This window comes from Raphanus sativus, chromosome 2 (assembly GCF_000801105.2).
Source record: "Raphanus sativus cultivar WK10039 chromosome 2, ASM80110v3, whole genome shotgun sequence".
Classification (NCBI taxonomy): Eukaryota; Viridiplantae; Streptophyta; class Magnoliopsida; order Brassicales; family Brassicaceae; genus Raphanus; species Raphanus sativus.
Window position 1 is genome coordinate 16,646,061 of NC_079512.1, and position 23,020 is coordinate 16,669,080.

Below are 23,020 nucleotides of genomic sequence, written 5' to 3' on the forward strand. Positions count from 1 at the left end.
AAAATGAACCCCTAAACTAAAATGACTAAATTAACTTACTAACCACGTTATAAAATCAAATTATACTTCAATAGTGTTTACTATACACAGAAACGAACACGCCTAGGTAATTTTAAAAATTTTCAAAAACGGTTTTAATGCTTTCCAAAATCTAACCCTAAGAACACATACAATACTACAACATATGTTGATGAAACATAAACTAAAGAATATCATGACTCACTACTTTCACTCATCTGGGCTGAAAACAATTGAAATTTGTTATATATTAATTTATATCTCTTAAGACATATGTTAATTACATAATTCCAATTTTTCACTTATCAAAATATTTTCTACAAAATTTTTAAATTATGTTTAAGAATAACTGTCCAGACGACTTAACTTAAAGTCGTCTGGACGACTTATTTTCAAGTCGTCTGTTTACAGACGACTTGCGAGGGGTAGAAACGTAAAAAAAAATCCGTTTTTTTGTTTGTTCACAAGGAGATAGTTGTAATTTCAATAGCCTTTTAAGTTACTTTTGCCTTTGACCCAAGTTGGGGTACTCTTTTGGGTTTGACTCCAAGTTTTGAGTCACAATTGGTAATTCTCCCAAGTTTAAATAGTATATATAACAATTTTATCATACATTAAATTTTGGTCCATCAAAAACTATATGAAATATATTTGTTCGGACGGGCCGGTCATATTTTAAAATCTTAATGAAACGGTTGACAATTCAAAACTAAAATAAAATTACTTATTATAAACTATAAAATTATCGTGTTTAGAAATTTCATAATAAAAATTTATTTAATAAATTAAATTATAAAATATATGCTAACATTTATATAAAATCATTATATATTTATAAATATGTAGAAAAAACACTTGATGTTTAAACTACAACGTCTCATTACCACTAAAATAGTATTTTTACTCTTTTTAATTATTCAGGTAAATATAATAATATACAATTAGCAATATGGTCTTCTCGATACTCGTTTAAGTATGAATCGTTTTCTTCAGGTATTAAATTTTTGAATTTTAAAATTAGGCATCGTTCGAGTATTATAAAAAATTTGGTGAATTTTGAGTCGGATCCTCGTGGTCCGACTGGGATCAATTCTATGTATTTCAATTTAAAAATATTTAAATAAATAATATATTTAAAACTTCAACTATTTTGTACCAAAAATAACTGTATTACCCGATTCGGTTCAGATATTTTGTATATAAACTAGAATAACCTAAAAATAACCAAATAACCAAAAGTAATCATATTATATACGTTTAGGTTCGATTCAATTACTATAGTGACACATCTAAAATATATGTACTAATTATGAAAAATAAATATTAATATACATTTAGAAACCTAATATATGTACGGAAAACAAATATTATTAGAAAAAAAATCAAAATCAAAACTTGCACGGATGTACGGGTCAAACTCTATTCCATGTGTTATTCTATAAGATCAAATAATTACCACGAAACTTTATATATAATATTACGGCAACATAATACATGCTTCCAGCAACATTTTGTTTGTTCAACACTTCCAGCAACATAAATTCCAAAATAGATATGACTCCGACGAAAACGTGGGACCACAAATGCATAAGATTATTGTAACAACATAACATGATATTCATGCAAGTGGATAGAAAGCAAGACGGGCCAAGCCACACATTCCTTCGGGTAACTCCGCGTCTCTCTTGATTCTCATGTAACCATTTTCTCCCCAAGTTTGTCCCCAGGAGTTCTTCAACAGCCAATATTTAGTTCCTTCTTCACTCATCCCGTAACCAACAATTGTAACCGCATGAGTCAGTTGCGTCCCACAGTCTCCGTCAAATATGCCACCCCGATATTGCTTAAACGCAGCCTCGTGGCCATTTATCGCCACTGAAACTGGTTGTTTAGACACTGCTTTTAGCAATGATTTCTCGTCATCACGTGGAAGTGTCTCGTATCCACTAATGGTAGCAGCAACGGGTCTGGTTGAAGAACATGTTTGTTGTGACTCCTGGTAGGGATAGTTGTCTTCGGTTGTGATTCCTTGGTTCTTGATTATATACTCGAAAGCCTTCGACATTATCCCTCCCGCACATCCTTGGTTGAAGTCTCTGCTGCAATCCAACAGCTGCTGCTCCGATAGCGATAGAAGCTCACCTTTTGCAATCTTTGTTATGCCTTCTACGGCTGCCACAGCAGAGAAAGCCCAGCAGACTCCTGTTCCACTTTCACAAATTATATATATAAACATGCACTAAATTCTTTTTAAATGTGATGTTGACCAAATTATATATATCATAAATTGTTTGTAGCTGAACTGCGTCTATTAATTACCACAGTGGTTTAGTTTAAATTAGTATAGTTGTTGACAAAAAAAGGAATAATTACCACAGTGGCCTTGGTTCTTAACGGGGGTAACCGCCCCCTCCTGTCTCCAATCCATGCTCTCACCAGTGTCACTGACATTTTCATGTTTAAACGACACTTTTTTGTCCGAATCCGACGATGAAATTTTTAGCACATCTTCAGGCACCACTAGCCCCGTGTACCTCACCCGAAATTCCTCGTCGGTGAGATCAGAGAACTGATTGACATCCAACTTGTAAGTCATGTTCGTATTCATGTTGTGCCTCTCCACGAACTCCAAGTTCTTCTTAAAGATCTCAAACCTATTTGTTTTTTCAGTTTCGTCAGAGTAAGCACGATGGTAACGAGCCATCCATTGCTCATGTTTCTCCGTAACAGCAGAAGCTTCAAAGAGCCCCCCACGAGAAGTTGCTCCTGAAGTTCTGGAACACAAAATAACGGCTAGAATCATTAAGGTGATCGAAGCCATTCTTGTCGAGAGAAAATGTATAAAATGTTTTTTTTTATAATATAATAGTTTGGGTTCCAAGAAATGAGTATAAAGGTGATGTTATATAGACGTTGTGTATTGTGTGGTCGCATGTTTTTCTTTTTGAGTACTCTTTTTTTTTTAATATTCTAACGTAATTGTGTTAGGTAATCGTTCCCAATTTCTCCACGTTAATAAGTCAAGTACATAGCCAATTACGTTACATTAAACTAAATTTGATTGAACCCATGATTCATGATAACAAGGCTGGGCCCCAAACCGGAAATGATCTGATTGCGGTGCGATGATTTAGAGCACTCCTAATGAAAAATTCTATCTCTAAAAGATATATATATATATATATATATATATTTAGAATTTTAGAGTTAGAATTTGCTAGTGGAAGTGCTCTTGTATAAATTGTCCTATAAGAATACAAACAAGCGATTTGACACCAAGGTGGAAAATTCTGCGAAAATGGTACATGATTGAATTCTCATTAGAATACTTGGTCAAATTATATATAACGGTTTGACTGTTGACTGCTTAAATTATAATTAATTTGAAATATATATATTCAATACATGAAATCTTTTTTTTGGTCGAATTCAATAAATGAAATCTATTAATCAAATTCTCTGCTAAAATTTCTGTTTTTAACTTTTTTTTTTTAATTCAGGAAGTTTGGACCTTGGGTTTTAATCTCTCTGGCCCGGAACTAGCCTGCATCTATACATGTTATGGTCCTGGACACTCTTCCCCGTCCAAGATTCGAACCGGAATCCTCTCAGACAAACGTCTGGAGATGCTACCAGTTGAGCTAGCTCGTCCAAGTTTTCTAACTTCTCGCTAAACCTAAATCCTTTAATTCACCACCAAAAGGCAAATAAAATTTCTTAACTCTTATCAAAATAAAAAATGCAATGTTATATTTTATTTCCTTCACAAGGTTTTGAATAATCCTACCGAAACTGCAATTCCATAATTATTTTTGGGCAGAGATTCAAATTTTCAATGTATATATATATTGTTCAAATGTTTATCTATATATGTTTTTTTTGTCAGCAACATTACAGATTCATATTGACGCTATGAACTAAACTGGAAGATCCGTATCCATGTGAACGACGTAAGATGATTACTTTCTTGCACTGCGTGCTAGACTGTCCACCTTTTTATTCTTCGTCCTGGGTACATGGACAACCTTCGAAGAAGTAAAACTACTCTTCAAACTTCTTATGTCTTCTAAATAACTTGCAAAGGTTGGTCATTCATCTGGTTCCGAAACTATCTTCACCAACTGCGAACAATCTGTTGCAAAAGTAACATTTTACTGTCTTAAATTCCTCATACATTCCATTGACCAAATAAGAGCCTCAATCTCTAAGTGTAAAGGAGATAGACTCGCTCTTGTGTTCCTTGTTTCCATCAAACCATCAAATCCTTTCAAAGTACTATACCACCCCTGACCTAAAAAAACCTATCCTTTTCCTTCCATGATCCGTCCGAGAAACACCATCGACCTGGAATAGCTGAACTTGTGTTAGAGCTGATGCTGTAGAAGATTCTACTTTTTGAGTAAGGTAATTTTGCACTTCTTTCCAAAATTGAGACTCAGTTTCGGCTAACTTAAGTGTATCCCGTGGATCAATATCCAAATTACTAAATACTTTATTATTTCATGCCTTCCAAATATACCATAATATTCATGCAAAATGATGATCGTCAATTACTGGGAGACCCCGCCAGAACAAATAATCCATATTCGCAAATAATGAGTTACTTGGAAAAATCATTAGATTTGATGGAATCCTAGAAAGGGCCCAGACTTGTGCTTCCGGTGGACATTGGAAAAACACATGATTGATTGATTCTTCATGGTCTCCACACCTAGTACAAATAGTATCTCCAATTATTCCTCTTGCTTTAAGGTTCTTCATTACCGCTAGACATCCGGATAACATTTGCCATAGAGAGTGCCTCATTTTGGTGGACATCATATTTTACAGCAAAAAGCCTTCAAAGAGGTGAAAGATGGGCCTAACTGTGGTAAGGCTCGTTCTCTATCTGGATACACTCTTTCAATCTGATATCCCGATTTTACTGTAAACAGGCCGACAATCCTGTTTCGAGTGCGGCGTTGTTTAGTTAATCCATGATAGAATTTTGTATATATGTTTTTAAAAATGGGTTTACAATTTTTTTTGATAAAAGCATGTGAAATCAAGTTGACGGAAAATGTGAAACATTGCCTTTAGCAAAAAGATGCATTATTGACAAAAAAAATAATAATTTATCGACAAAAAACAGTAATTTTGTTTTGGCTGGAAAAAGTATGTCACAGACATTCACGGATTTGGACATGGATAAAATTGTATACACCAGCTGAAATAGAGAATTTGTCAAAAATAACTTATATTTCGAATAGAAAACTAGATCTTTTATTTAATAGATGATGGTATTGAAATTACAAATACTCTCTTTTGATCAAGGAAAATTGATAGATGACTGGCTATCACATAATAGCCATGCACAATAAACTAATCATATCTAACTACACAAAATATATATATCATGACGTATCCTTTAAGTTTTTACCAAAATTTTTAAAATATACTTATATATATAATTAATTTAATTCTCTTAATGAGAGACAGCGACGTGGACATCAAAGACATTAATTTTATCACTTTAAACGTTTGGTAAATTAAAAACCGACCACCCAACCCAACTAAAACATAAAACGATCCAACCCAGACCGATAAATAAAGATAAACAAGTTTGTGCCTCAAATATTCTGTGTTGGCCTAAAAAGAAAGCTAAAAGGAAGTGGTAGTTCCTTTCTTGCCCGCGACAAAGTGGAAAAGGCAGAGAAACTAAGGGCTGGATTCAAAATCGTGAGAGGGCAAGGAAGTTCATAAAATTGTGTGGGGTTATTAATCAAAATCGAGACAGAAGAGTGAATCGAGGCTGAAATCTCGTTAAAATGAGATATTTGGTTCATTTATAGTTTTATTTTGTTTTCGATTTTGTCAGGTTCTCCATGTGCTCTCACTTTTGTTGGGTTGTTCTCGGGTTTGTGTAAGGATTTTAGTTGTTTGTTTGTTTATTGATTGTATGATTGTTTATTGTCAAGTGTAGGGTTTCATGTAGACTTTTGTGTTTAAATTTTGGTTTGTTCATTCTGTAGTGACGAGGATTCGGTAAAAGTGAGTTGTTATCGTTGTGGACAATTAAAACAAATAAGGGGTTTTGGATTTCGTTGATGGAGAACTTGTTGTATTCAGTGTGGACTCCACTTGTATCTCCACCTTGGTGCCAAACCTGTTTGTGAGAAGAATCTTTATTGAGAAAATGTGGTTCAAGCTTTCATTTGGAGAAAAGTTGTATTAAGGACCCAGAGCTAGATATAGATTCTTATCATTGGATAATTATATATATTCAGAAAGCTCGAAACAATAAAACAGTCAGAGGAATAGACAAAGATCCGAATTGATCAGACACGCAAAAAGAGAGTGCCAAGTCTTGTTTTCAGCAAATGCAACAATTCCTACAGTTCCTTAGCCACCAGATAATAGTGAACTCTCAAGCATTGTGCTTGAAAAATATATGTTTGGTGGATGGTTCATGGACTTGCACGTCAAAATTTAGCGGCTGTTGATGAGTTTGGAAAAACATGTCTGGACAAACTCCATTAATGGGGATGAGAAACTTGAGAAGTGCTTACTTGGAAGATAGAGTGTATGTTAAGTCATTCAAAATGCCAGAATTTTGGATGAGATTGCAAGGACTTAATCACCATCATTACAAAACCTCAATTATGGCCAAACTTCTCAAATGAACTAAAGAAATAAAGACTCTTCAAAGACGATTTCAATCATTCAAGTTATCTTACATTCTTCGAAGGCAAGATTATTGGATTGGGAATTTTGTTATGTTGGTTATTTTATTTCAGCTTTGCTTTTCATGTCATCTCTTGTTTGAGTAATAGAATGAATGTTTAATGTCAAAAAAATAAAATTTGTGTAGTTTCTCAATGATGTTGTATCAGTCCGTGGGAAAAGTGAAAGGGTCACCACTACTGAGGATCTCCCCCCCCCCCAAAATACGCAAGAGAAACATTTCGAACTATTGATATAAGACAAAAATAATATTTATTATTCTAATTTATAACTGGAAGACCAATACATGATGCAAAAAAGAACAAAAGCCCTTATTTCTCAAGGAAAGCCTATATACATGGCTTACATACCCGTGTCAACACTCTTGGTAATGGTTGGAGCAGCAAACTTGGCTTTGGTGAGAATCTTATTAACCTCAATCCATTGCTAAAGGGACTAACAACTGGCTTCCCATCACTAACCAGTTAACCTACTTAGAAAAATTGTATCACATGTTTCAAGTAACCTGAATTTAGGGCTAGGGGAACTAGGTACCGACCTAACTCCTATTCTCCAATCCTTAACCAACTAATCTAATCTCCTAACGTAGGATTCCTTAACCAACTACCAATTCAAAGATTCAAATCTCACTGAGAACAGATTTCTATAGTTCGATAGGGAGGAAACGTAAGACAAAGACTTCATCAAGCAGTCCCATGGAGCACCTCCTTGCTTATCCTTTAATTTACCTTTAGTTCTCTCAAGGGCACAGAGACACAAGTCCACAGCTGCAGGACAAGGGTCAATGTAGATAACATTAGGCTAAGCGCATCCATCAAAAAAAAATAGTGCCAGTGTTCCGTTAGCTGGGTTTGGTCATTCGCTTGGATGGTAAGAGGGATAGCTACTATAGCTCGGAGGTCTTTAGAATTCTCCAACAGCATAGAGCTTGGGAAGCTCAGACGCGGCAAGACCTGAACAAGAAGGAACACTCAACTTGTAATCTAGTCTAGTAGTCATTTTTCTATTAATTGCGATGCAAGCAGGCATTTACTTATAAGATTAGTTGAGTAGACTTGTGTGAGTTGTTTTCTACAAAATAGAACTAGTTTTGGGGTGGGGCTTTTAACATTAAAAAAAAAACTATGAGTCTTGGTTTTGCTATCTTTCATGACTTCGGTAGTTTTTCTAATGCCTTCTTCCTTTATTCATTTTCTTTTAGTTGTGGTAGCTTCCGCACCAGCAAAATATGAACAGTGAAGCCAAAGCAATACTAAACAAGTGAGAAAAGTCACTATTATTAATAAAATGGTAACTATCAAGAAAAGGCTTCTTACTATAGATAGGTTAACAGACATTTACTAATCACTCATCTATATTATTAAAAGAGAAGTACCAATTTAAAAATATCCTTAGTTTTTAAATTTAATTACATTTTCATGCCACTGAGAATTAAATTGAATTTCATATTTTAATGCTTGTCTTTTTCAGTTAGATTAATGTATTTTTGTTTGTTAATATTTGTTTCAACATTAAAACTATTGAAACAAATATTAACAAACTATTAAAACAACATAAACTATGTAATTTGTTTTTAAAAGTTAGCTTCCACGTTTTTGGTGTTATGTATACATTATCATATATAAACAAATTAATGATTACTACTATAACTTATGAATAAAATATTTTGCATATATATTAGGCTGATTCACTTGTGTTTTAAACTTCTTAATTATAAACTTTTGGAACATTATCATCATTTTTTTATAAAAAATAATATTCCAGCGATATCAGTTTCATGTTTTGAAAATAAAATTAATTTTATTGCCATGATTTTGTTAAAATAGACGGGTCAAATTATATCCCGTCCAATTGGGTTTTTAGAATATTTGTAACTCATTTTTATTTTGATCCAAACTTATAATATACTAATAATACATTTCAATCATACAATTAAATATGAAAAATGTCAATATAACTTTGATCCAGCATAGTATATTAATATATATGTACATCCAATCTTTTTGTATAGTTACATAACTGCTCCAACACACATCTAATAAAGAATATATAATACGATAGAATAACAAAAATAAATGATATACATAAATCATTAAATAAACACCCATGCGGTCGCACGGGTCAAACTCTAGTATATTTTAAAAGAGAAGCATTGTCATTTAATGTGTTCACACTACATTGGACATGTGTCAACCTCACATTGATTTCAATTTAAGTATGCTGACGTGTCGGTATCACAATCATTTGATAATTAATACGTTCATATTCTAATTATTTAACTCCATCGTAGAAAATTTGATGTGCTTACACTAAAATTTTTTAATCAGCTTATTTTAAATTTCTGCATTTTTAATTTTTGTATTAGTAAATTAACATTATCTCCGTACAGCTACTGAATAATATCATTTTTGAAAGAAAGAAATTACAAAATCATTAAAATTTACATCAACTGAAATATTGGAATGAGAATATTTTTAGATATTGAAAGTTTCATATGTTGTCGAACTTAGCTATGGTTGAGACTTCTTTACACGAATGCAATAAATAATTGTAATTAGTTATGAATTAAAAACTGAGGTAAAAAACACTACACACAAATTCGGATCTTTAATTCAGCCAAATATTGTTTTTCTTTATGTAATTTTCAACATTTAACCAAAAATTACTAGAAAAAAATCAGAAATCAGAAAAGCTTAAAAGTGAAGATTCGTGAAATCGATTAAAAAAACAGAATTCTGGTGCTGCGTGTAGAGATCACATTATTTTCCGCGCATATGTAACACTTTTTACTTGATTGTATCGTGTTTTATTATATTTACCAAAAACAATTATAAGAAAATACATAGTAGTGGTTATAGGCTACTTCAATTTTGCAACATGCCCAAAATATTGGCATAACGGCCAGCCTTTTTATTGGTATTATTAGCATATAGTCCAATAATTATGTATGTTAAATAAGCCGAAAATATTTGTTTTAAATTTATTTTGTTTTGCTTTATATTAGTAGATGAAAGTAAGTCTAGATAAAATATTTGGATCTGTAGAACTGAACCAAGCTAGATTTCAAAGTATATTAAACACAAACTAAATTTTATAAGTACCTAGACGGATCTAAAAGTTTAATATTCAGATAAACAGATCAGAATCTAATCCAAACTATATATTTTGGATACCAAAAATATCTTATATATCTAAAAATGTTAATTATTTTAAATTTATATTTATTAGATATTTAAAAATATGAAAATATCTAAAAATTACCAATATAGTCACAAATATATATATATATATATATATATATATATATATCTAAAATAACAGAAAATGTTCAAAATAATGAAAATATTTTTTCTCAATTCAAATATTTAATTCAACTATTTTATGTAAATTTAAATATTTAATCTTATGTTATTCATTTTTTATGTTTTATATTATTTTATTTTCGGACTTTTAAGATTTAAGTATATTTTAATTTTGTTAAGAAAATACATAATTAAATGGATATCCGAACTCAAATCCAAACCGAAACCGCAATGATTCAAACCAAATCCAAACCAAAATTTGTAAATATCCAAATACAATTTAAATTTCTAACTCTAAAAATCTGAAATCCGAATAGATCAACTGTATCCGGACGGATATATGAATGTACATTCCTAGAAAAAGCTATATAACAAATTCTTTAGTATAACATACAATAAATAATCTAATAAACTATTTCACTCCGCGCTGTAGCGCGGGTTATTACCTAGTTATGTATAATAGGGCATTTGTCAAAGTCAAGTTTCTAGTTTGTTTTTATAGAAAGATTGCTGGAGCGCTCACGTTTTTTTGGTCCCTTCCCGGTCGGGAAGTTCGCTTCCGGCAATTAGCTTTTATGGCTATCGCTGGGATTTGTCACTTCGTCAAATATACGTCCACTCCATTTTCTCATGGGAAGCCCCAAGAACGAGATAAGCAACTGACGAGGAACGCCAATTACTCAACTAACTGGTCTGCAAGCCTAGGAAGATAACCGTTTGAATAGGTAGGTAAGAGCTCTACTGCTTTCTTACAAGATTCAAAGATTGTGGGATGATTAAAGTAGGTGTGCCATAATACTGATTATAAAATGATGTCAAAAGTATGATGTCAAAAATATGATGTCAAAAATATGACGTTTCATAAACTAATCTTTCATAGAACCATCAACCATTATCACTTGGTTGTATTCGACTTTTTCTTAGTATTTTCCAACTCGTCTTAACTCTTTTGTAATTTTATAACTCTGGTAAACGAGCATGGCTCCAATTTCCAAAAGATCTTTTAAATTCAGCGGAAATCACGCTTGGAGAAGCGAATGAAAAGTCCAGTCTATTTGCCAAATCACGTTCTGATCAGAATTCCATTCGTTCGAGTGTACATGGCCTCTCAAGCTATGGCAATAAAATAGAGTACTTTTCCTTATATCTTTTTTCGTTATATGTAATTAAGATTTTACACTCCACACCTTTTATTACAGTCAACTTTTTTTTTTTTTTGCTTAATATTACAGTCAACTTGATACAAGGAAACTGTATTGGGCAAGATGATGATGGTAACCTTGACATGAAGAAGACTTGCAAACTTTACAATTCTGGATTACTCTGTTCTCTTCAAGCACTTCAAGCATTTCTGTATGTATATTGTTTTGAACCCGACGAAGCCCATTTTTGCTATTAGTTTTTTTGGAGAATTTTTTTCTCAAATAGATGTGTTTTAAGTTTTTATCAAAGAGAAAAATGATTAAAATAGATTTCATTAAAAAAAACTCTTATATTCTTTACTTTGTAGATATATAAATATAAATAAATAATAAAAGTAAAAAAAAAGATTAATATTTTCGAGTTATGTATTTAAAAATGCGATTTTTCAAAAAAAGTTTTAAACTTTTTCAACTTAATTTTTATTTTTTTCGAATTTTCTTTTTGAAATTTAAAAATATTTTTAATTATTTATTTATATTTTTAAAAGTTTTACACACTATCTCTGACTATCTCCGAAATTCCATCGATTAACTATAAACCATAAGTCTATGTTAATTAACTGTATGGATACAAATATGTATTTAACTTTTAATGAAATTTGTTTTAATCATTTTCTTCTCGTAAATTTTTTTGCTGAAAAAAATGAATCTATTCTATTAATTCTTCAGCATGACCAATTGATATAGGTTTGGTCTCATTTAAAAAAAACTAACTTTTATATAACTACCTCTGATTATATCAAAACACTAACCATATTATAACTGTTTCTACCAAAACAATCACGTTTTGTTTCTTTCTATGATCATTAATTAATTTCTCAGTAACAAATAAATACAGAACTCAGACACATATGAGTTCAAGCTATAATCGATCTAGATCCATTTACTTGTCTGAAACTACATAAATTTGTCTCAGTTCGAAAACGCCGGTAAGCATCCGATTACGTGCCTGTGAGACGTTGGGCATTGTTTGGGCATGGAGATTTCGTCATAGGGAGCAAGCAGAGCAAATCGGAGGTCGCAATTTTTTTTTGAATTTTGATTGTTTAAAACTGATGTTTTATGGTAGATCTATGTATTTGAGAGATAACTAATATGTAATCACATAACAATCTGATAATTTACAGGAAAATCGTTGATGGCCGCCATGAAAATAGATTTACAGAGTCGAAACCCTAAAAAAGATTCTGGGGAAGATGATGAAAAAATTACAATTATGCCACTGATTAAAAAAAAAATTTAAAATGAAATACGAGTTTTTGTCACATAGAAATAGAACCCGTGTCTGAGATCAACGGCTAAACAAAAAATATTTGCCACCAGGTCACTGAAATATTATATTATATATTCCCAAGTTTATTAATTAGAAAAGCCGGTTCAACCAATTCCAAGCATGTCGATTAGTTTTTATTCTTAATAGTTACCGTAATAACATTTCTTGATTAGTTCCTGATTTTATAATAGGAAACCAAAATCATTTTTTTCCTTACTCAGAGTTACTTTGTTTTCATCATAAAATTATAAAATTTATATTTCTTAGAAAATATAAAACAAAAAATATTTCATAAAATTTGGGTCAACTATTTGAAAATTTTATTTGGGGTGGGTGCGAGATGGTAGATTTTGGATTGCCGGTACCCGCCGACCAAAAAAGTATTTAAAAATAAAAATAAAAAGAAAAGTAAACACTTTTTTAAAATATGGTAATTTAAAAAAAACAATTTAAAATTTTTAGAATATATAACTTTATTATAAATATATTTTCATATTTATTATAATAATTAAATAATTATTTTCAAAAAATTATAACCAGCGGATAACCGCAAAATTAAATGGAGCGGGTGCCAATACAAATTATTTGTTTGTGGATTGTGTGAGTTATATTTTTTAACCAAAACATAATTGAAACCAGCGAGTTGGCGGGTTCGACCAAAAACCCAGCCCTAAACGAACGTATACCAGATTAATTTTTTAAATTGCTATTATTTAATAAAATATATTTTAATTAAGATTTACACACAAGTATGATTTACAAAGAAAAATACAAATAAAATTACAAAAACACAAATATAATAATTAAATTAAAACAAAAAATATATCCGCCCTTTTAAGGGCGGGTCAGAATCTAGTTTCTTTTATTTTTTGAACAACTGCTGTTAGTAATAGTTTGATATTTTATTTAACCGGATAAAGATTTCTTCTCTCTGGTTTACAGCGCCTGCAAAATAACACATTCTCCTCATCGAATCCACTTTCCACAGGTTTGTTTACTGGCACACATTTTATGAAACATCTTTGATTTCTCAAGTAAAGAATCTCCCCTATGGAATTTGCAAAAGCTCCCCCAAATCTTTTCACAGTTTTCACAAAACACACACATTTATTTTCAATAAAATACACACACGTCGTCTCTACTCACCACTCCCTTCCAATCTCTAGCTTCATTTCATTAGGCAAGGATTCAGACAACGCTCATACTGACAGACCAATTCGGGCTGCAAGGAACCAGGGGACTCACCAAGAGCCCCCTCCTTTTAACACCAGTCACATAATGAAGATAAAACTCTTATGAGAAGGCGTGCTCGATCTTGGTGTGGAGAGTAACAACGAGGTCATGCGCATCATCCAAGAGCTTCCACACATCTAACTGCCCTGCCATACTATGACACTCCCTTAGAATCTCATCCATACTGTTATACTTCTCTATTATCAGCTTCCTTCTCTGCAACACCGAGGCAGCTATCGCATACAGCACCAAATCATCCGTGGGAGGTGCACGCTGCCTTATCCTGCTCCAAGCCGACTTCCCCATCCCGGCTCTTATCGCCGCTTGATCTGCCCACATCACTTCCCACAGACAAAACGTCTGGTCTAGTGTCAGCTCTCTTCTGAACATCACAACGACCATTCTGTACACAAAGAAACAGTCTTCAGCTTGGAGCTTCTCAAGGTGGCGGTAAAGCTGAGAGTCTTTTGACTTAATTATCTTGGAGACTATGCTGAGTTGTCTTCTGATTCCAACCTCATCAAGTCTGAAGTTGTGCCGAGCTTTCTTCATGAACCCAACAAAGCACCAAAAGGCTTCATGGTCATCAGGGATCACAGAGAGTATCGGAGAGAGAAGATCACTCATTCCTTGACAGTAGCCAATGTCAGAGTCATACAAAGCATAGGCTTCAAGAACAGCAACGAGCCTAGCAGCTTGGAAGATCTTGTACGGCTCCAAGTGGTGGTAGTCTTTTAACCCGACAGCTTCAGCAGCACGACAGGCTCTGTCCTCGGATACAGCCGCCTGCGATGGAGAACATGGAGTCCACTCCGAGTTAGCACGAACAGCATCTAGACGGATGATACGCTGCCACGTCACGAAATCCTCTTCAGTCCGAGGGATAGTAGAGGAGCTAGATGGATTCACATCCGGAGTAGCTGAAGACTGAAAGACTTGCGCAACTTCACTCTCGTCTGAAGAGTCTGAATCCGATGAGTCGGAGTTGAAAGTAGAGATAGTAGCGTTGGTGATTCGTCTAGAACTGCTGTTGGCTCTCTCAACCGAACACGAAACTCCGCTCATGTAACCGAGATCTTCGTCGCTAGAGAGAGACTCCCGGGCGCTGACAACTTCATCAGAACATAAACTGTCAGTGTCTTGGACTTGGACTTGTTGCTGCCAGTCATACTCATCTTGCATAGTGTTTAACTTGAGATTATTCCCGTTTTTGTGCTTTTGAAGCCGCCTGCACTCCCTGCGTAGTCTCTCGTACTCCTTTCTGCATTTGTACAATCAAAGCTCAGAGAAAGAAAAGAATACGTGACTAGTCTGGACCACTTCTGTGGGCCAGAATAACTCTGTATAATTCAAAAAAAAAGAAAAAAAGAATAGAAGTGAAGATTTTGATCTCGCTATTACCTTCTCCATGTTCTTATAGTAACTCTCTCAGCTTTGGAACTATTAAAACTATACACTCCAAGAAGGAAAGGCCAGACCTCAAACCGAATGCTCGGCTCAATACCCTAACAAAGGAAGAGAAGAAAACAAATGTTTAAAAAAAAAACTCAAATCAATAGAAATGGTGAGTGAAGTGGGGACTCTCACTCTTCTTCGGACTTTCCTCAACAAATCAACACCTCCATTACGAAGCCTACCATCAGAGGTGAAGAATCTCTTCCACTGCTTAGCTCTGAGTGGCCTTTTCCTTTTCTTATGGGACCATGGTGACTTGAGACGCGCCCTGAAAACATTCGAAACAATTATTTTTAACATACTTGTGCTTTGTCCCGATTCAAAGACTCTTATTCATCTGGAAGGGTACGAAGTCAATGATAGGATTAAGATCTAAATTTCAATAAGAAGAAAAAAGACTGACCGATCAGAAGAAGAGGAGGAAGGAGAGGAAGAGGCGACGACGAAGAGAGCAGAACGTAAATGGATCCAAGAAGATGAAGAGGGAGAACGAGGAGATGTTAACGGCGACGAAGGATTAGAGGAGGAAGACGTGGTTTGAATCCTTCTCAGAGCTTTCATCTATTTTCTCTCTCTCTCTCTCTCTCTCTTCAGATTTACCAACCGCGAATATTCTCCCCCTTCCTTCCGAATCAATCAAACCTTGAAGCAGACGACAACTTGAAAAATACCACAAACAGTTTGTCCCCGGAGAGGAAATGATGTCCTCCGCCTTCAGACCACCACTGTCGGAATACGTTTGCGTCGGAGACCGATCAACTCAACTTGCTTCTTCTTCTTCTCCTCGTTTACTTTTTGGTTCTCTCTCTCTCTCTCTTTGGAAACGTGGGCTTTCTATCTCGAGAATCTATGAGAAACAACAAAAAGAAAGTCTCTTCCTAGTAATTACAGTGGACGCTTTGTTTCTCTCTCTTGTGGGTGGACCCACTAACTCTCAAATTTATATAATTTGCAACTTTAACCCTCATTAGTGTCCTTAGTTATCTATTTGGCGCTTATCTTTTACGTTTTTTTTTGCTTTTTACTTTGATTTACCTTTTTATTATTTGTATCTCCGATGTAAACTCTAGTGTGTTTTTTTTCTTCTATAATAGAGTAATTTTATAGTGGAATTGATTTTTGTTCTAACTTTACTCCAATTTAGAATGAACAATATAACAATAAACCAAAAAATAGAATTATTTATGGAGTAAATTCATTATTTTCTTTAAATATATAATTATATTAATCAACTCAAAAAGACATCAAAAGAAAAAAATACAAACCGGATTCGAACAAAATGATCTAGATCAATATGTTTGATAATCTAGTTTTGCACCCCCACTCAACCGACGCATTCTGCTAAATAGCTTAGTAATCACTAGACTACCAACGACTGTTCTTTTCTATTGACGTTAATTCTGGGGAAATGGGTTTTTCCTTTCGGATGCCAAAAACCCCGAGATGTCGCTTGGTAGCTGGTTATCAATGATTTTTCTGGGTTTGCATTTTTCTTTGTCGATGAAACCAAGACAAACAAGGAAAAATTACCTGTAAGAATCGGGCTTGTACTCACCACCAAACTCCATATAGAAAGTCTCTAAACCTGCACGAAAAATGCTTATCACACAATCAAAGCTGTTCAAGTGGCCATCTTTGACACTGTGATATGTGAATAAGTCAAATGTTGACACCAAACGCCAAAGAACTATCGGTCGATAAGGACCAAAAGCCCAATTCGGATTGACATTTGCCGCTTGTCGAGAACCGATAAGCAGAAGACCGTGCTTGTTAAGACTCTTCCTGATAGTAATAGAGAAAAGGAAGCAATGTGAACCGAGAGACAAACTACGAGAAGAAGACCGTCGTCACCAACCCAAAGAACCGTAAAGAGACAAAGCATTGGAGATCCACAGTGAAGAAGGTCGACAAACAGCCATCGAGGAGCCATAGATGACTATCTTTCAAGCTGTTCTCGTAACCCCCCACGTGCCGGAACAGAGTCGAGCCACCATCTCTGCCAGCGTAGCTCAACCTCAAGACACGGCTCTGAGGTAGTAGGATCCTCCAGAGTTCACTAGACACTGCCGACTAGACACCCAAACTTCAAGACACTGAGGAGAGAAGTCATGTCCAGCGACGATACCGAACGACACCACTGGTCACAGACTGCAACGAACCTCAAACCATGGAAGCCAAACCTTCACTCCTCCGCCAAAGACGACAAGTACCAAGAGCAAAACTGAAAGGGGAAAAATCAAATCTGCTTCTTTAAACCCTAAAAATCGGCTCCAAACCACATGCAATCACTCCACAGCCTTGCCAAGAGACCAGATAAAGCGGAGACGTCACCAGATCGAACTTCTCTCGAGCAAAGCCTTCACCGGAAACAAAACCCTAAACCAGTTTCTGAAGCATATCCGACGGGAGAGGGACAAACCGGTGGAGAAGCAAAGGGAAAATCGAGGTAAAGAGAGAGTGGAGCCTACGGTGCCGGCGGTGGCGCTCACGCGCTTGCCGGACGCCGGAGCATTATCAGATTTTTTTTCGGGTCTCGGGAAAAAAAATGAAGAGAAAGAGAGTGTAGCTTAATTTGTTTAACATCGTAAATTCATTATTTACTCTATTATTAAATAAAAAATAGAGCATGATTGAAACATTTTTAATTCTAAATTTTATTTTGAGGTGAACAATGGAATGAGGTTAATAATGCTTTTAATTCATATTTACATTTTCTAGACTCGTCGATTTCCAGCATTTTTCGGTTTGATAATTTGAAGTCGGATAGTCGAGAATACACATACGATCATTTCTTAAATTTCCTTTTTCCCCAATTAAGAAACATATTAATTATTAAGATACTCCTACGACAAACAACACTTATTATAGGATGTAAGGTAATATGTTAATCGACTGACTATGTATCAAACAGAAAATAAAATCAATCCATAATTTCAGAGAAATAAAAATAATTGCAGGGAAAAAAGCTGATACCATGCCTTTTTCTTTCGTCATCTAAAACAGAGAGGATGATCGATAATTAATTCTGATTTACTATTGTATCAAACAAAAATATTCGTTAATCCAGTTTCAAATAAAAAGCTCATACCATGCCTTTTTCTTTTGTCACCCTCACATATCATACCTTCTTCACCTCTGAAGTTATGGCCAGGTTAGGAATAGGCATACATGTTTTTTTAAGTGTCACATGTTTAACTGTCTGGATTTTTGTAACACCACCCCAAAAGTTATCAATCACACAATCTTTTTGTCTTGATAGATTGGAAACTATCTTGAGATAATGGTTCCCAGCTAGTGCGATGAAATAATTCCCATGTTTTAACCGACCAAATCAAGCACATGGAATTAGCTACAGAGAAAAAGCATAATTATATAGTTTACGATCTATATTACTCTTGTTTATGAATCGAGGTACATTGCCAAATCTAAAGGAAAGAATCAGTAATCATTAAAAATCTGTAGACGACACTTATTAAAATTTGTTCTTACGCTATGATTGTAATAAACAATTTGATGTATGTCTCCCTCATTTCTGATTTTTTTTTATAAAATATATATTTTGTCTTATTGAATCGATTCAGTTAATGTTACATTAAATGTAAGGCAATGATTAATTTATTAAGCTCAAGGATTTGACTCGTTAACCACTTGGATTAGCTTTAAGAATATTCCAGATGCAAAGTATCGCAAGTTATTCTATTGTTTGGGTGTTTTGATCCAGATATCGATTTGGTTTTAGCTTGATTTATTTTTCTTTGCTCTCTTGAACAATTTGCACCCTAAATGACTGAAAAGTGATACCAAACTAAATTATTTTAATTAGTAGTTTTTTTCTAATCTACTGCAGTTACTTTTACATTTAAATTATAAAAATATTAAATAACTAAGTTAAGATCCGCATTTTAAGCAAAATAAACATTATGAATACAAATTATTTTTACATATATTTTATTTTTTCTTTACATATTATGGAATAATAAATATATTGAATGACTGAGAATCGAGTAACTATTATGTATAACTAAATTACAGTAAACAAATAATTCAAAACAATCACTCTTGTTTATTGATAATAATCTGTATTGATAAATTAATCAAAACAATCATTTTTATTTATTTTATATAGTATATAATAAAAATAAATAATTTTGACATATGTAGAGTAAAATTTAATATAAATAATTATTAATTGAGACTTTTTACTCATATTATTTTATTAACATTTTCATATTTTCTATAACAAAAAAATAAAACCAGTATTACCAAACATTTCAGTGTGAAATTTTTAGTAATTTTAGTAATTTTAATTTTTTATAAGCTTAATGAAAATTTTAAAATTAAAATATTAAAGACGTAATACCTGTAAATGCTTGTAAATTAATATATATATATATATATATATATATATATGTATTTTATATGGTATATAGTTTGATTTAATTTATATACTCATATGCTTTTATGATTATTTGAATCTCTTTATAACAAAAAGTTAAACCTTCTCACAAAATTTTCATACTGGGAATTTAATAATTTTAGTAAGTTAAAGACATTTAAAATTTTAAAAATATAAGATATTTTATGTAAGGAAAAAACAAACAATATTTTTTGTACATTATTAGCCAAATTGGTAGTTAATTTAATACAAAATATATTTTTGTACAGTTTCTAAAAATCATTTTAATTATGATACATGATTATTTCAAATACTATAAATATTTCTCAATTAATATATAAAAGAATTTTAAACACGAAAAAAATGTTAACTTTTTAATATTTTCAAATCCAATTCTTGATTGGAAAAGCAAAATCACGTCACTATAGTATAGTTACATTAAAACTGACGTAACTCATTTTTCAAATTTCTCTTGATTGGATCATTTTGGGGTGATGTGTTGTACTTTTGGCATTTTACGTAAAATATCATGGGAAAGAAAGAGAACAGTTATAACTTATAACGATAACTAGAGCTTGACCCGCACACCCGTGCGGGTTTTGATTTTGGTTTTTAAAAAATCAATATGTATTTTTCATAATAAATATATATATATATTTTAGATGTCCACTATATAACTAAATGTATATTGGTTATTTGAATATTTTAGGTTCCTATACATCATAATCGAATTTGAACCAAAATGGCTAATATGGTTAGTTTTGGTTATTTGGTAATTTTAGGTTATTTTTAATTTGGATACAAAATATATGAACCGAATCAGGTAATATGGTTATTTTGGTAAAAAATATTTCAAATTTTAGATAGAAATTTATTTGGATATTTTTAAGTTCCAATACGTCAAAATTGAATCCACTCAGACCAGGAGAATCCAACACAAAAGTCACCAAAAGAATTTAGAGTAGTCGAACGGAGTCTAATTTTAAAACTCAAAAAACTTAATAACTCGAAAAATGATCCATACTTGAACGGGTATCCGAAAGACCATATTGCTAACTGTATATTATTATATTTACATGAATAATTAAAAAGAGTAAAACTACTATTTTAATGGTATTGAGGTGTTCTAGTTTAGACTTCATGTGTGTTTTTATTATGAAATTTCCAAAAAAAAATAATTTTTATAGTTTATATTGAGTGAATTTATTTTTGTTTTGAATTGTCAACCGTTTCATTAAGATTTTAAAAATATGACCTGCCCATCCGTACAAATATATTTTATATAGTCTTTCATGAACCAAAATTTTAATGTATGATTAAAATGTTATATATACTATCTTAAATTTGGTGCTATATACTTTACATTTTTCAACATTTATCATATTCGATTTCTATTGGGATATTATTTATATGAAATATAAATAAAATAATATATTTACATACTATTTATATTTCAATTGTTTATTATGTAAATAACTCTTTTATGTGGTTTTTACTTTTTTAGATATTACTAATAAATGATGAAAAATATAACTACACACAAATTTGTAAGTTTGTTTGAAAGTTAATGTGATAAGAGGAAGATATGTTTAAAGGTATTTATTTAGGCGTGATTTGCAAGAATATAAATCAAAAACGAATCTTGCGGTATTAATGTAAAAGATATGATATTGTGTTTGTTAGGTTGATTGGCTATAATATAGGAATAATTTGTGGGAGGACAATTTAGTTTAGGAAATCATAAAGATCAAAGATTTTATTCGGAATGTAATTTATTGGTTAAGAAGTCTATTGCTAAAAAAAATTTTAAATATATAAAATATGATTTCTCGAATTATATGTTTCTAATTATTGGTTCTGATTACTTAGTGAACCAATGTAAACCGCAGGTGTGACATCCTCAGAATTCAAGATTGGCAAAGAGGAAGGAAGGTAATATCAAAAATTAATACAATAATTGGTTTAGCAATGATTTCTAATTGAATGGGTTAGTAATTTTGGTAAACTGTGTTTTATAGATTACAAACTACGATATGTATGGAACCAATGATGTTGTGGTTTAGTGATGAGTTATTTATAACAGAATAAGTGATTTAATGATTTAGCAATGGTTTATTAATTAAGAGATGGATTTTGGTACAACTGAACAAAATATATGGGATCATTTTTTAAAGAAGCAAACCACGTTTTTGGTTCACCATTTTGGTTCAATTTAAATTCAAAACTCTGAGTTTTAATATCAGTAGCATAAAGATGTAATTTTTGTGCAAAACTCAGGGCTAAGTACATTTTGTACTTCCCTTTTAATAAATTAGATAAGAAAAAATAAACAAGAAACAAAAGGTGGTTAACCAAAAAAAAAAAAAACCAAGAAACAAAAGGTGATAATCAATTACGGCAAGTGGCAGGTAGCAAAGTGCGGTCAACAAAAGCAGTCGCGTGTTGTTTTGTTTGCCTTTGCAACATTTTAAAGAAGATAGGATTTTTTGATAAAAAAAAAGAAGATAGGATTTACTTCTCTTTTAAACGTTTTTTTTTCTCTTTTAAACGTTACTAGAACTAATCTCCGCGCTACGCGCGGATAAGTGTTTATTTAAGTGTCGATTATGATTTTGATATTTTTTGTTTGGTATGATTGTAATATATTTAAAAAAATGAATTGCTGATGACTATGAAATTGTCTTAAAACAAATTGAATAGATCTAAATATCATAAAAATGTATATAAAAGAACAAAGTATCTGAAGAAAAGATGTTGCGATGGAATCATTTGAGAAAAATAGCCTGCAAAAGGTAAAGATTAAGTTAGTTAACTTAAATAAAATTATATATACAATGATTAGTTATATAATAAGATGCCAGATTGTCATAGTTGCATAAGAACCGTGTGTGTTTTTCTCAAGAGTATATAGCTTCCTACGGTGGTGGTGTCGGGCTTTGTAAATCTTTCGATAAGTTTTATTTCTGAGGATAATTTTTTTAAAATGGTGGATGTGGATCAATTAATTTAATTGCAAGTACCTCTGTGGAGAACAAGGTCTTTGAAGATCTCTTTGTAAACAACGTTATTCACTTTTCGCTTGTGGGGATTTTCACCTTTGATGATTGTTAATCTCGCTTTGCTTGTGACACGTGATAGGGCCAGATAAAGCTGATTATGAGAGAACACGGGTTTAGGCATATATAAAACGTCATCTTTTAAACTATGACCTTGGCTTTTGTTGATTGTCATTGCGTAGCACAATCTGATAGGAAACTGTCGTCGACGTAAGGTGAACGGTAGATTTGTTTCATCATGCAAAGAACAATTCTTGGAATAAAGATCTCTTTTCCAATATGCGATCCAGTGACAATTCTGCCTTCAGCAAGCGCTCGCCTATGTGGATTAGGATCATACGGGTACCAATGCACAATCCTTT

At 32.5% G+C, this 23,020-nt stretch overlaps 2 protein-coding genes and 1 long non-coding RNA gene across 4 annotated transcripts; 1 reads left to right on the forward strand and 2 right to left on the reverse strand.

The window, feature by feature from the left end:
- Positions 1-1,470: 1,470 nt before the first annotated feature.
- Positions 1,471-2,898, reverse strand: LOC108840070 (zingipain-2). Its single transcript, XM_018612888.2, has 2 exons — positions 2,392-2,898; positions 1,471-2,220 (listed from the first exon to the last, which is right to left on the reverse strand). Exons 1-2 carry the CDS (start codon positions 2,837-2,839, stop codon positions 1,637-1,639), a joined length of 1,032 nt encoding a protein of 343 aa, XP_018468390.1. The 5' UTR covers positions 2,840-2,898; the 3' UTR covers positions 1,471-1,636.
- Positions 2,899-10,576: 7,678 nt separating this feature from the next.
- LOC130504594 (uncharacterized) lies at positions 10,577-12,393 on the forward strand. Its single transcript, XR_008941342.1, has 3 exons — positions 10,577-11,174; positions 11,276-11,396; positions 12,162-12,393. It is a non-coding gene; the product is annotated as an uncharacterized LOC130504594 (long non-coding RNA).
- Positions 12,394-13,467: 1,074 nt separating this feature from the next.
- Positions 13,468-17,753, reverse strand: LOC108843317 (rab GTPase-activating protein 22). 2 transcript variants are annotated; one of them, XM_057000808.1, is made up of 5 exons: positions 16,737-17,753; positions 15,610-16,053; positions 15,339-15,474; positions 15,153-15,256; positions 13,468-15,012 (listed from the first exon to the last, which is right to left on the reverse strand). In XM_057000808.1, exons 2-5 carry the CDS (start codon positions 15,765-15,767, stop codon positions 13,812-13,814), a joined length of 1,599 nt encoding a protein of 532 aa, XP_056856788.1. In that variant the 5' UTR covers positions 15,768-16,053; positions 16,737-17,753; the 3' UTR covers positions 13,468-13,811. The 2 variants fall into 2 exon arrangements, with proteins under 2 accessions (XP_056856788.1, XP_018471992.2); XM_018616490.2 differs by having other exon boundaries at positions 15,610-17,753.
- Between the last annotated feature and the right edge of the window lie 5,267 nt (positions 17,754-23,020).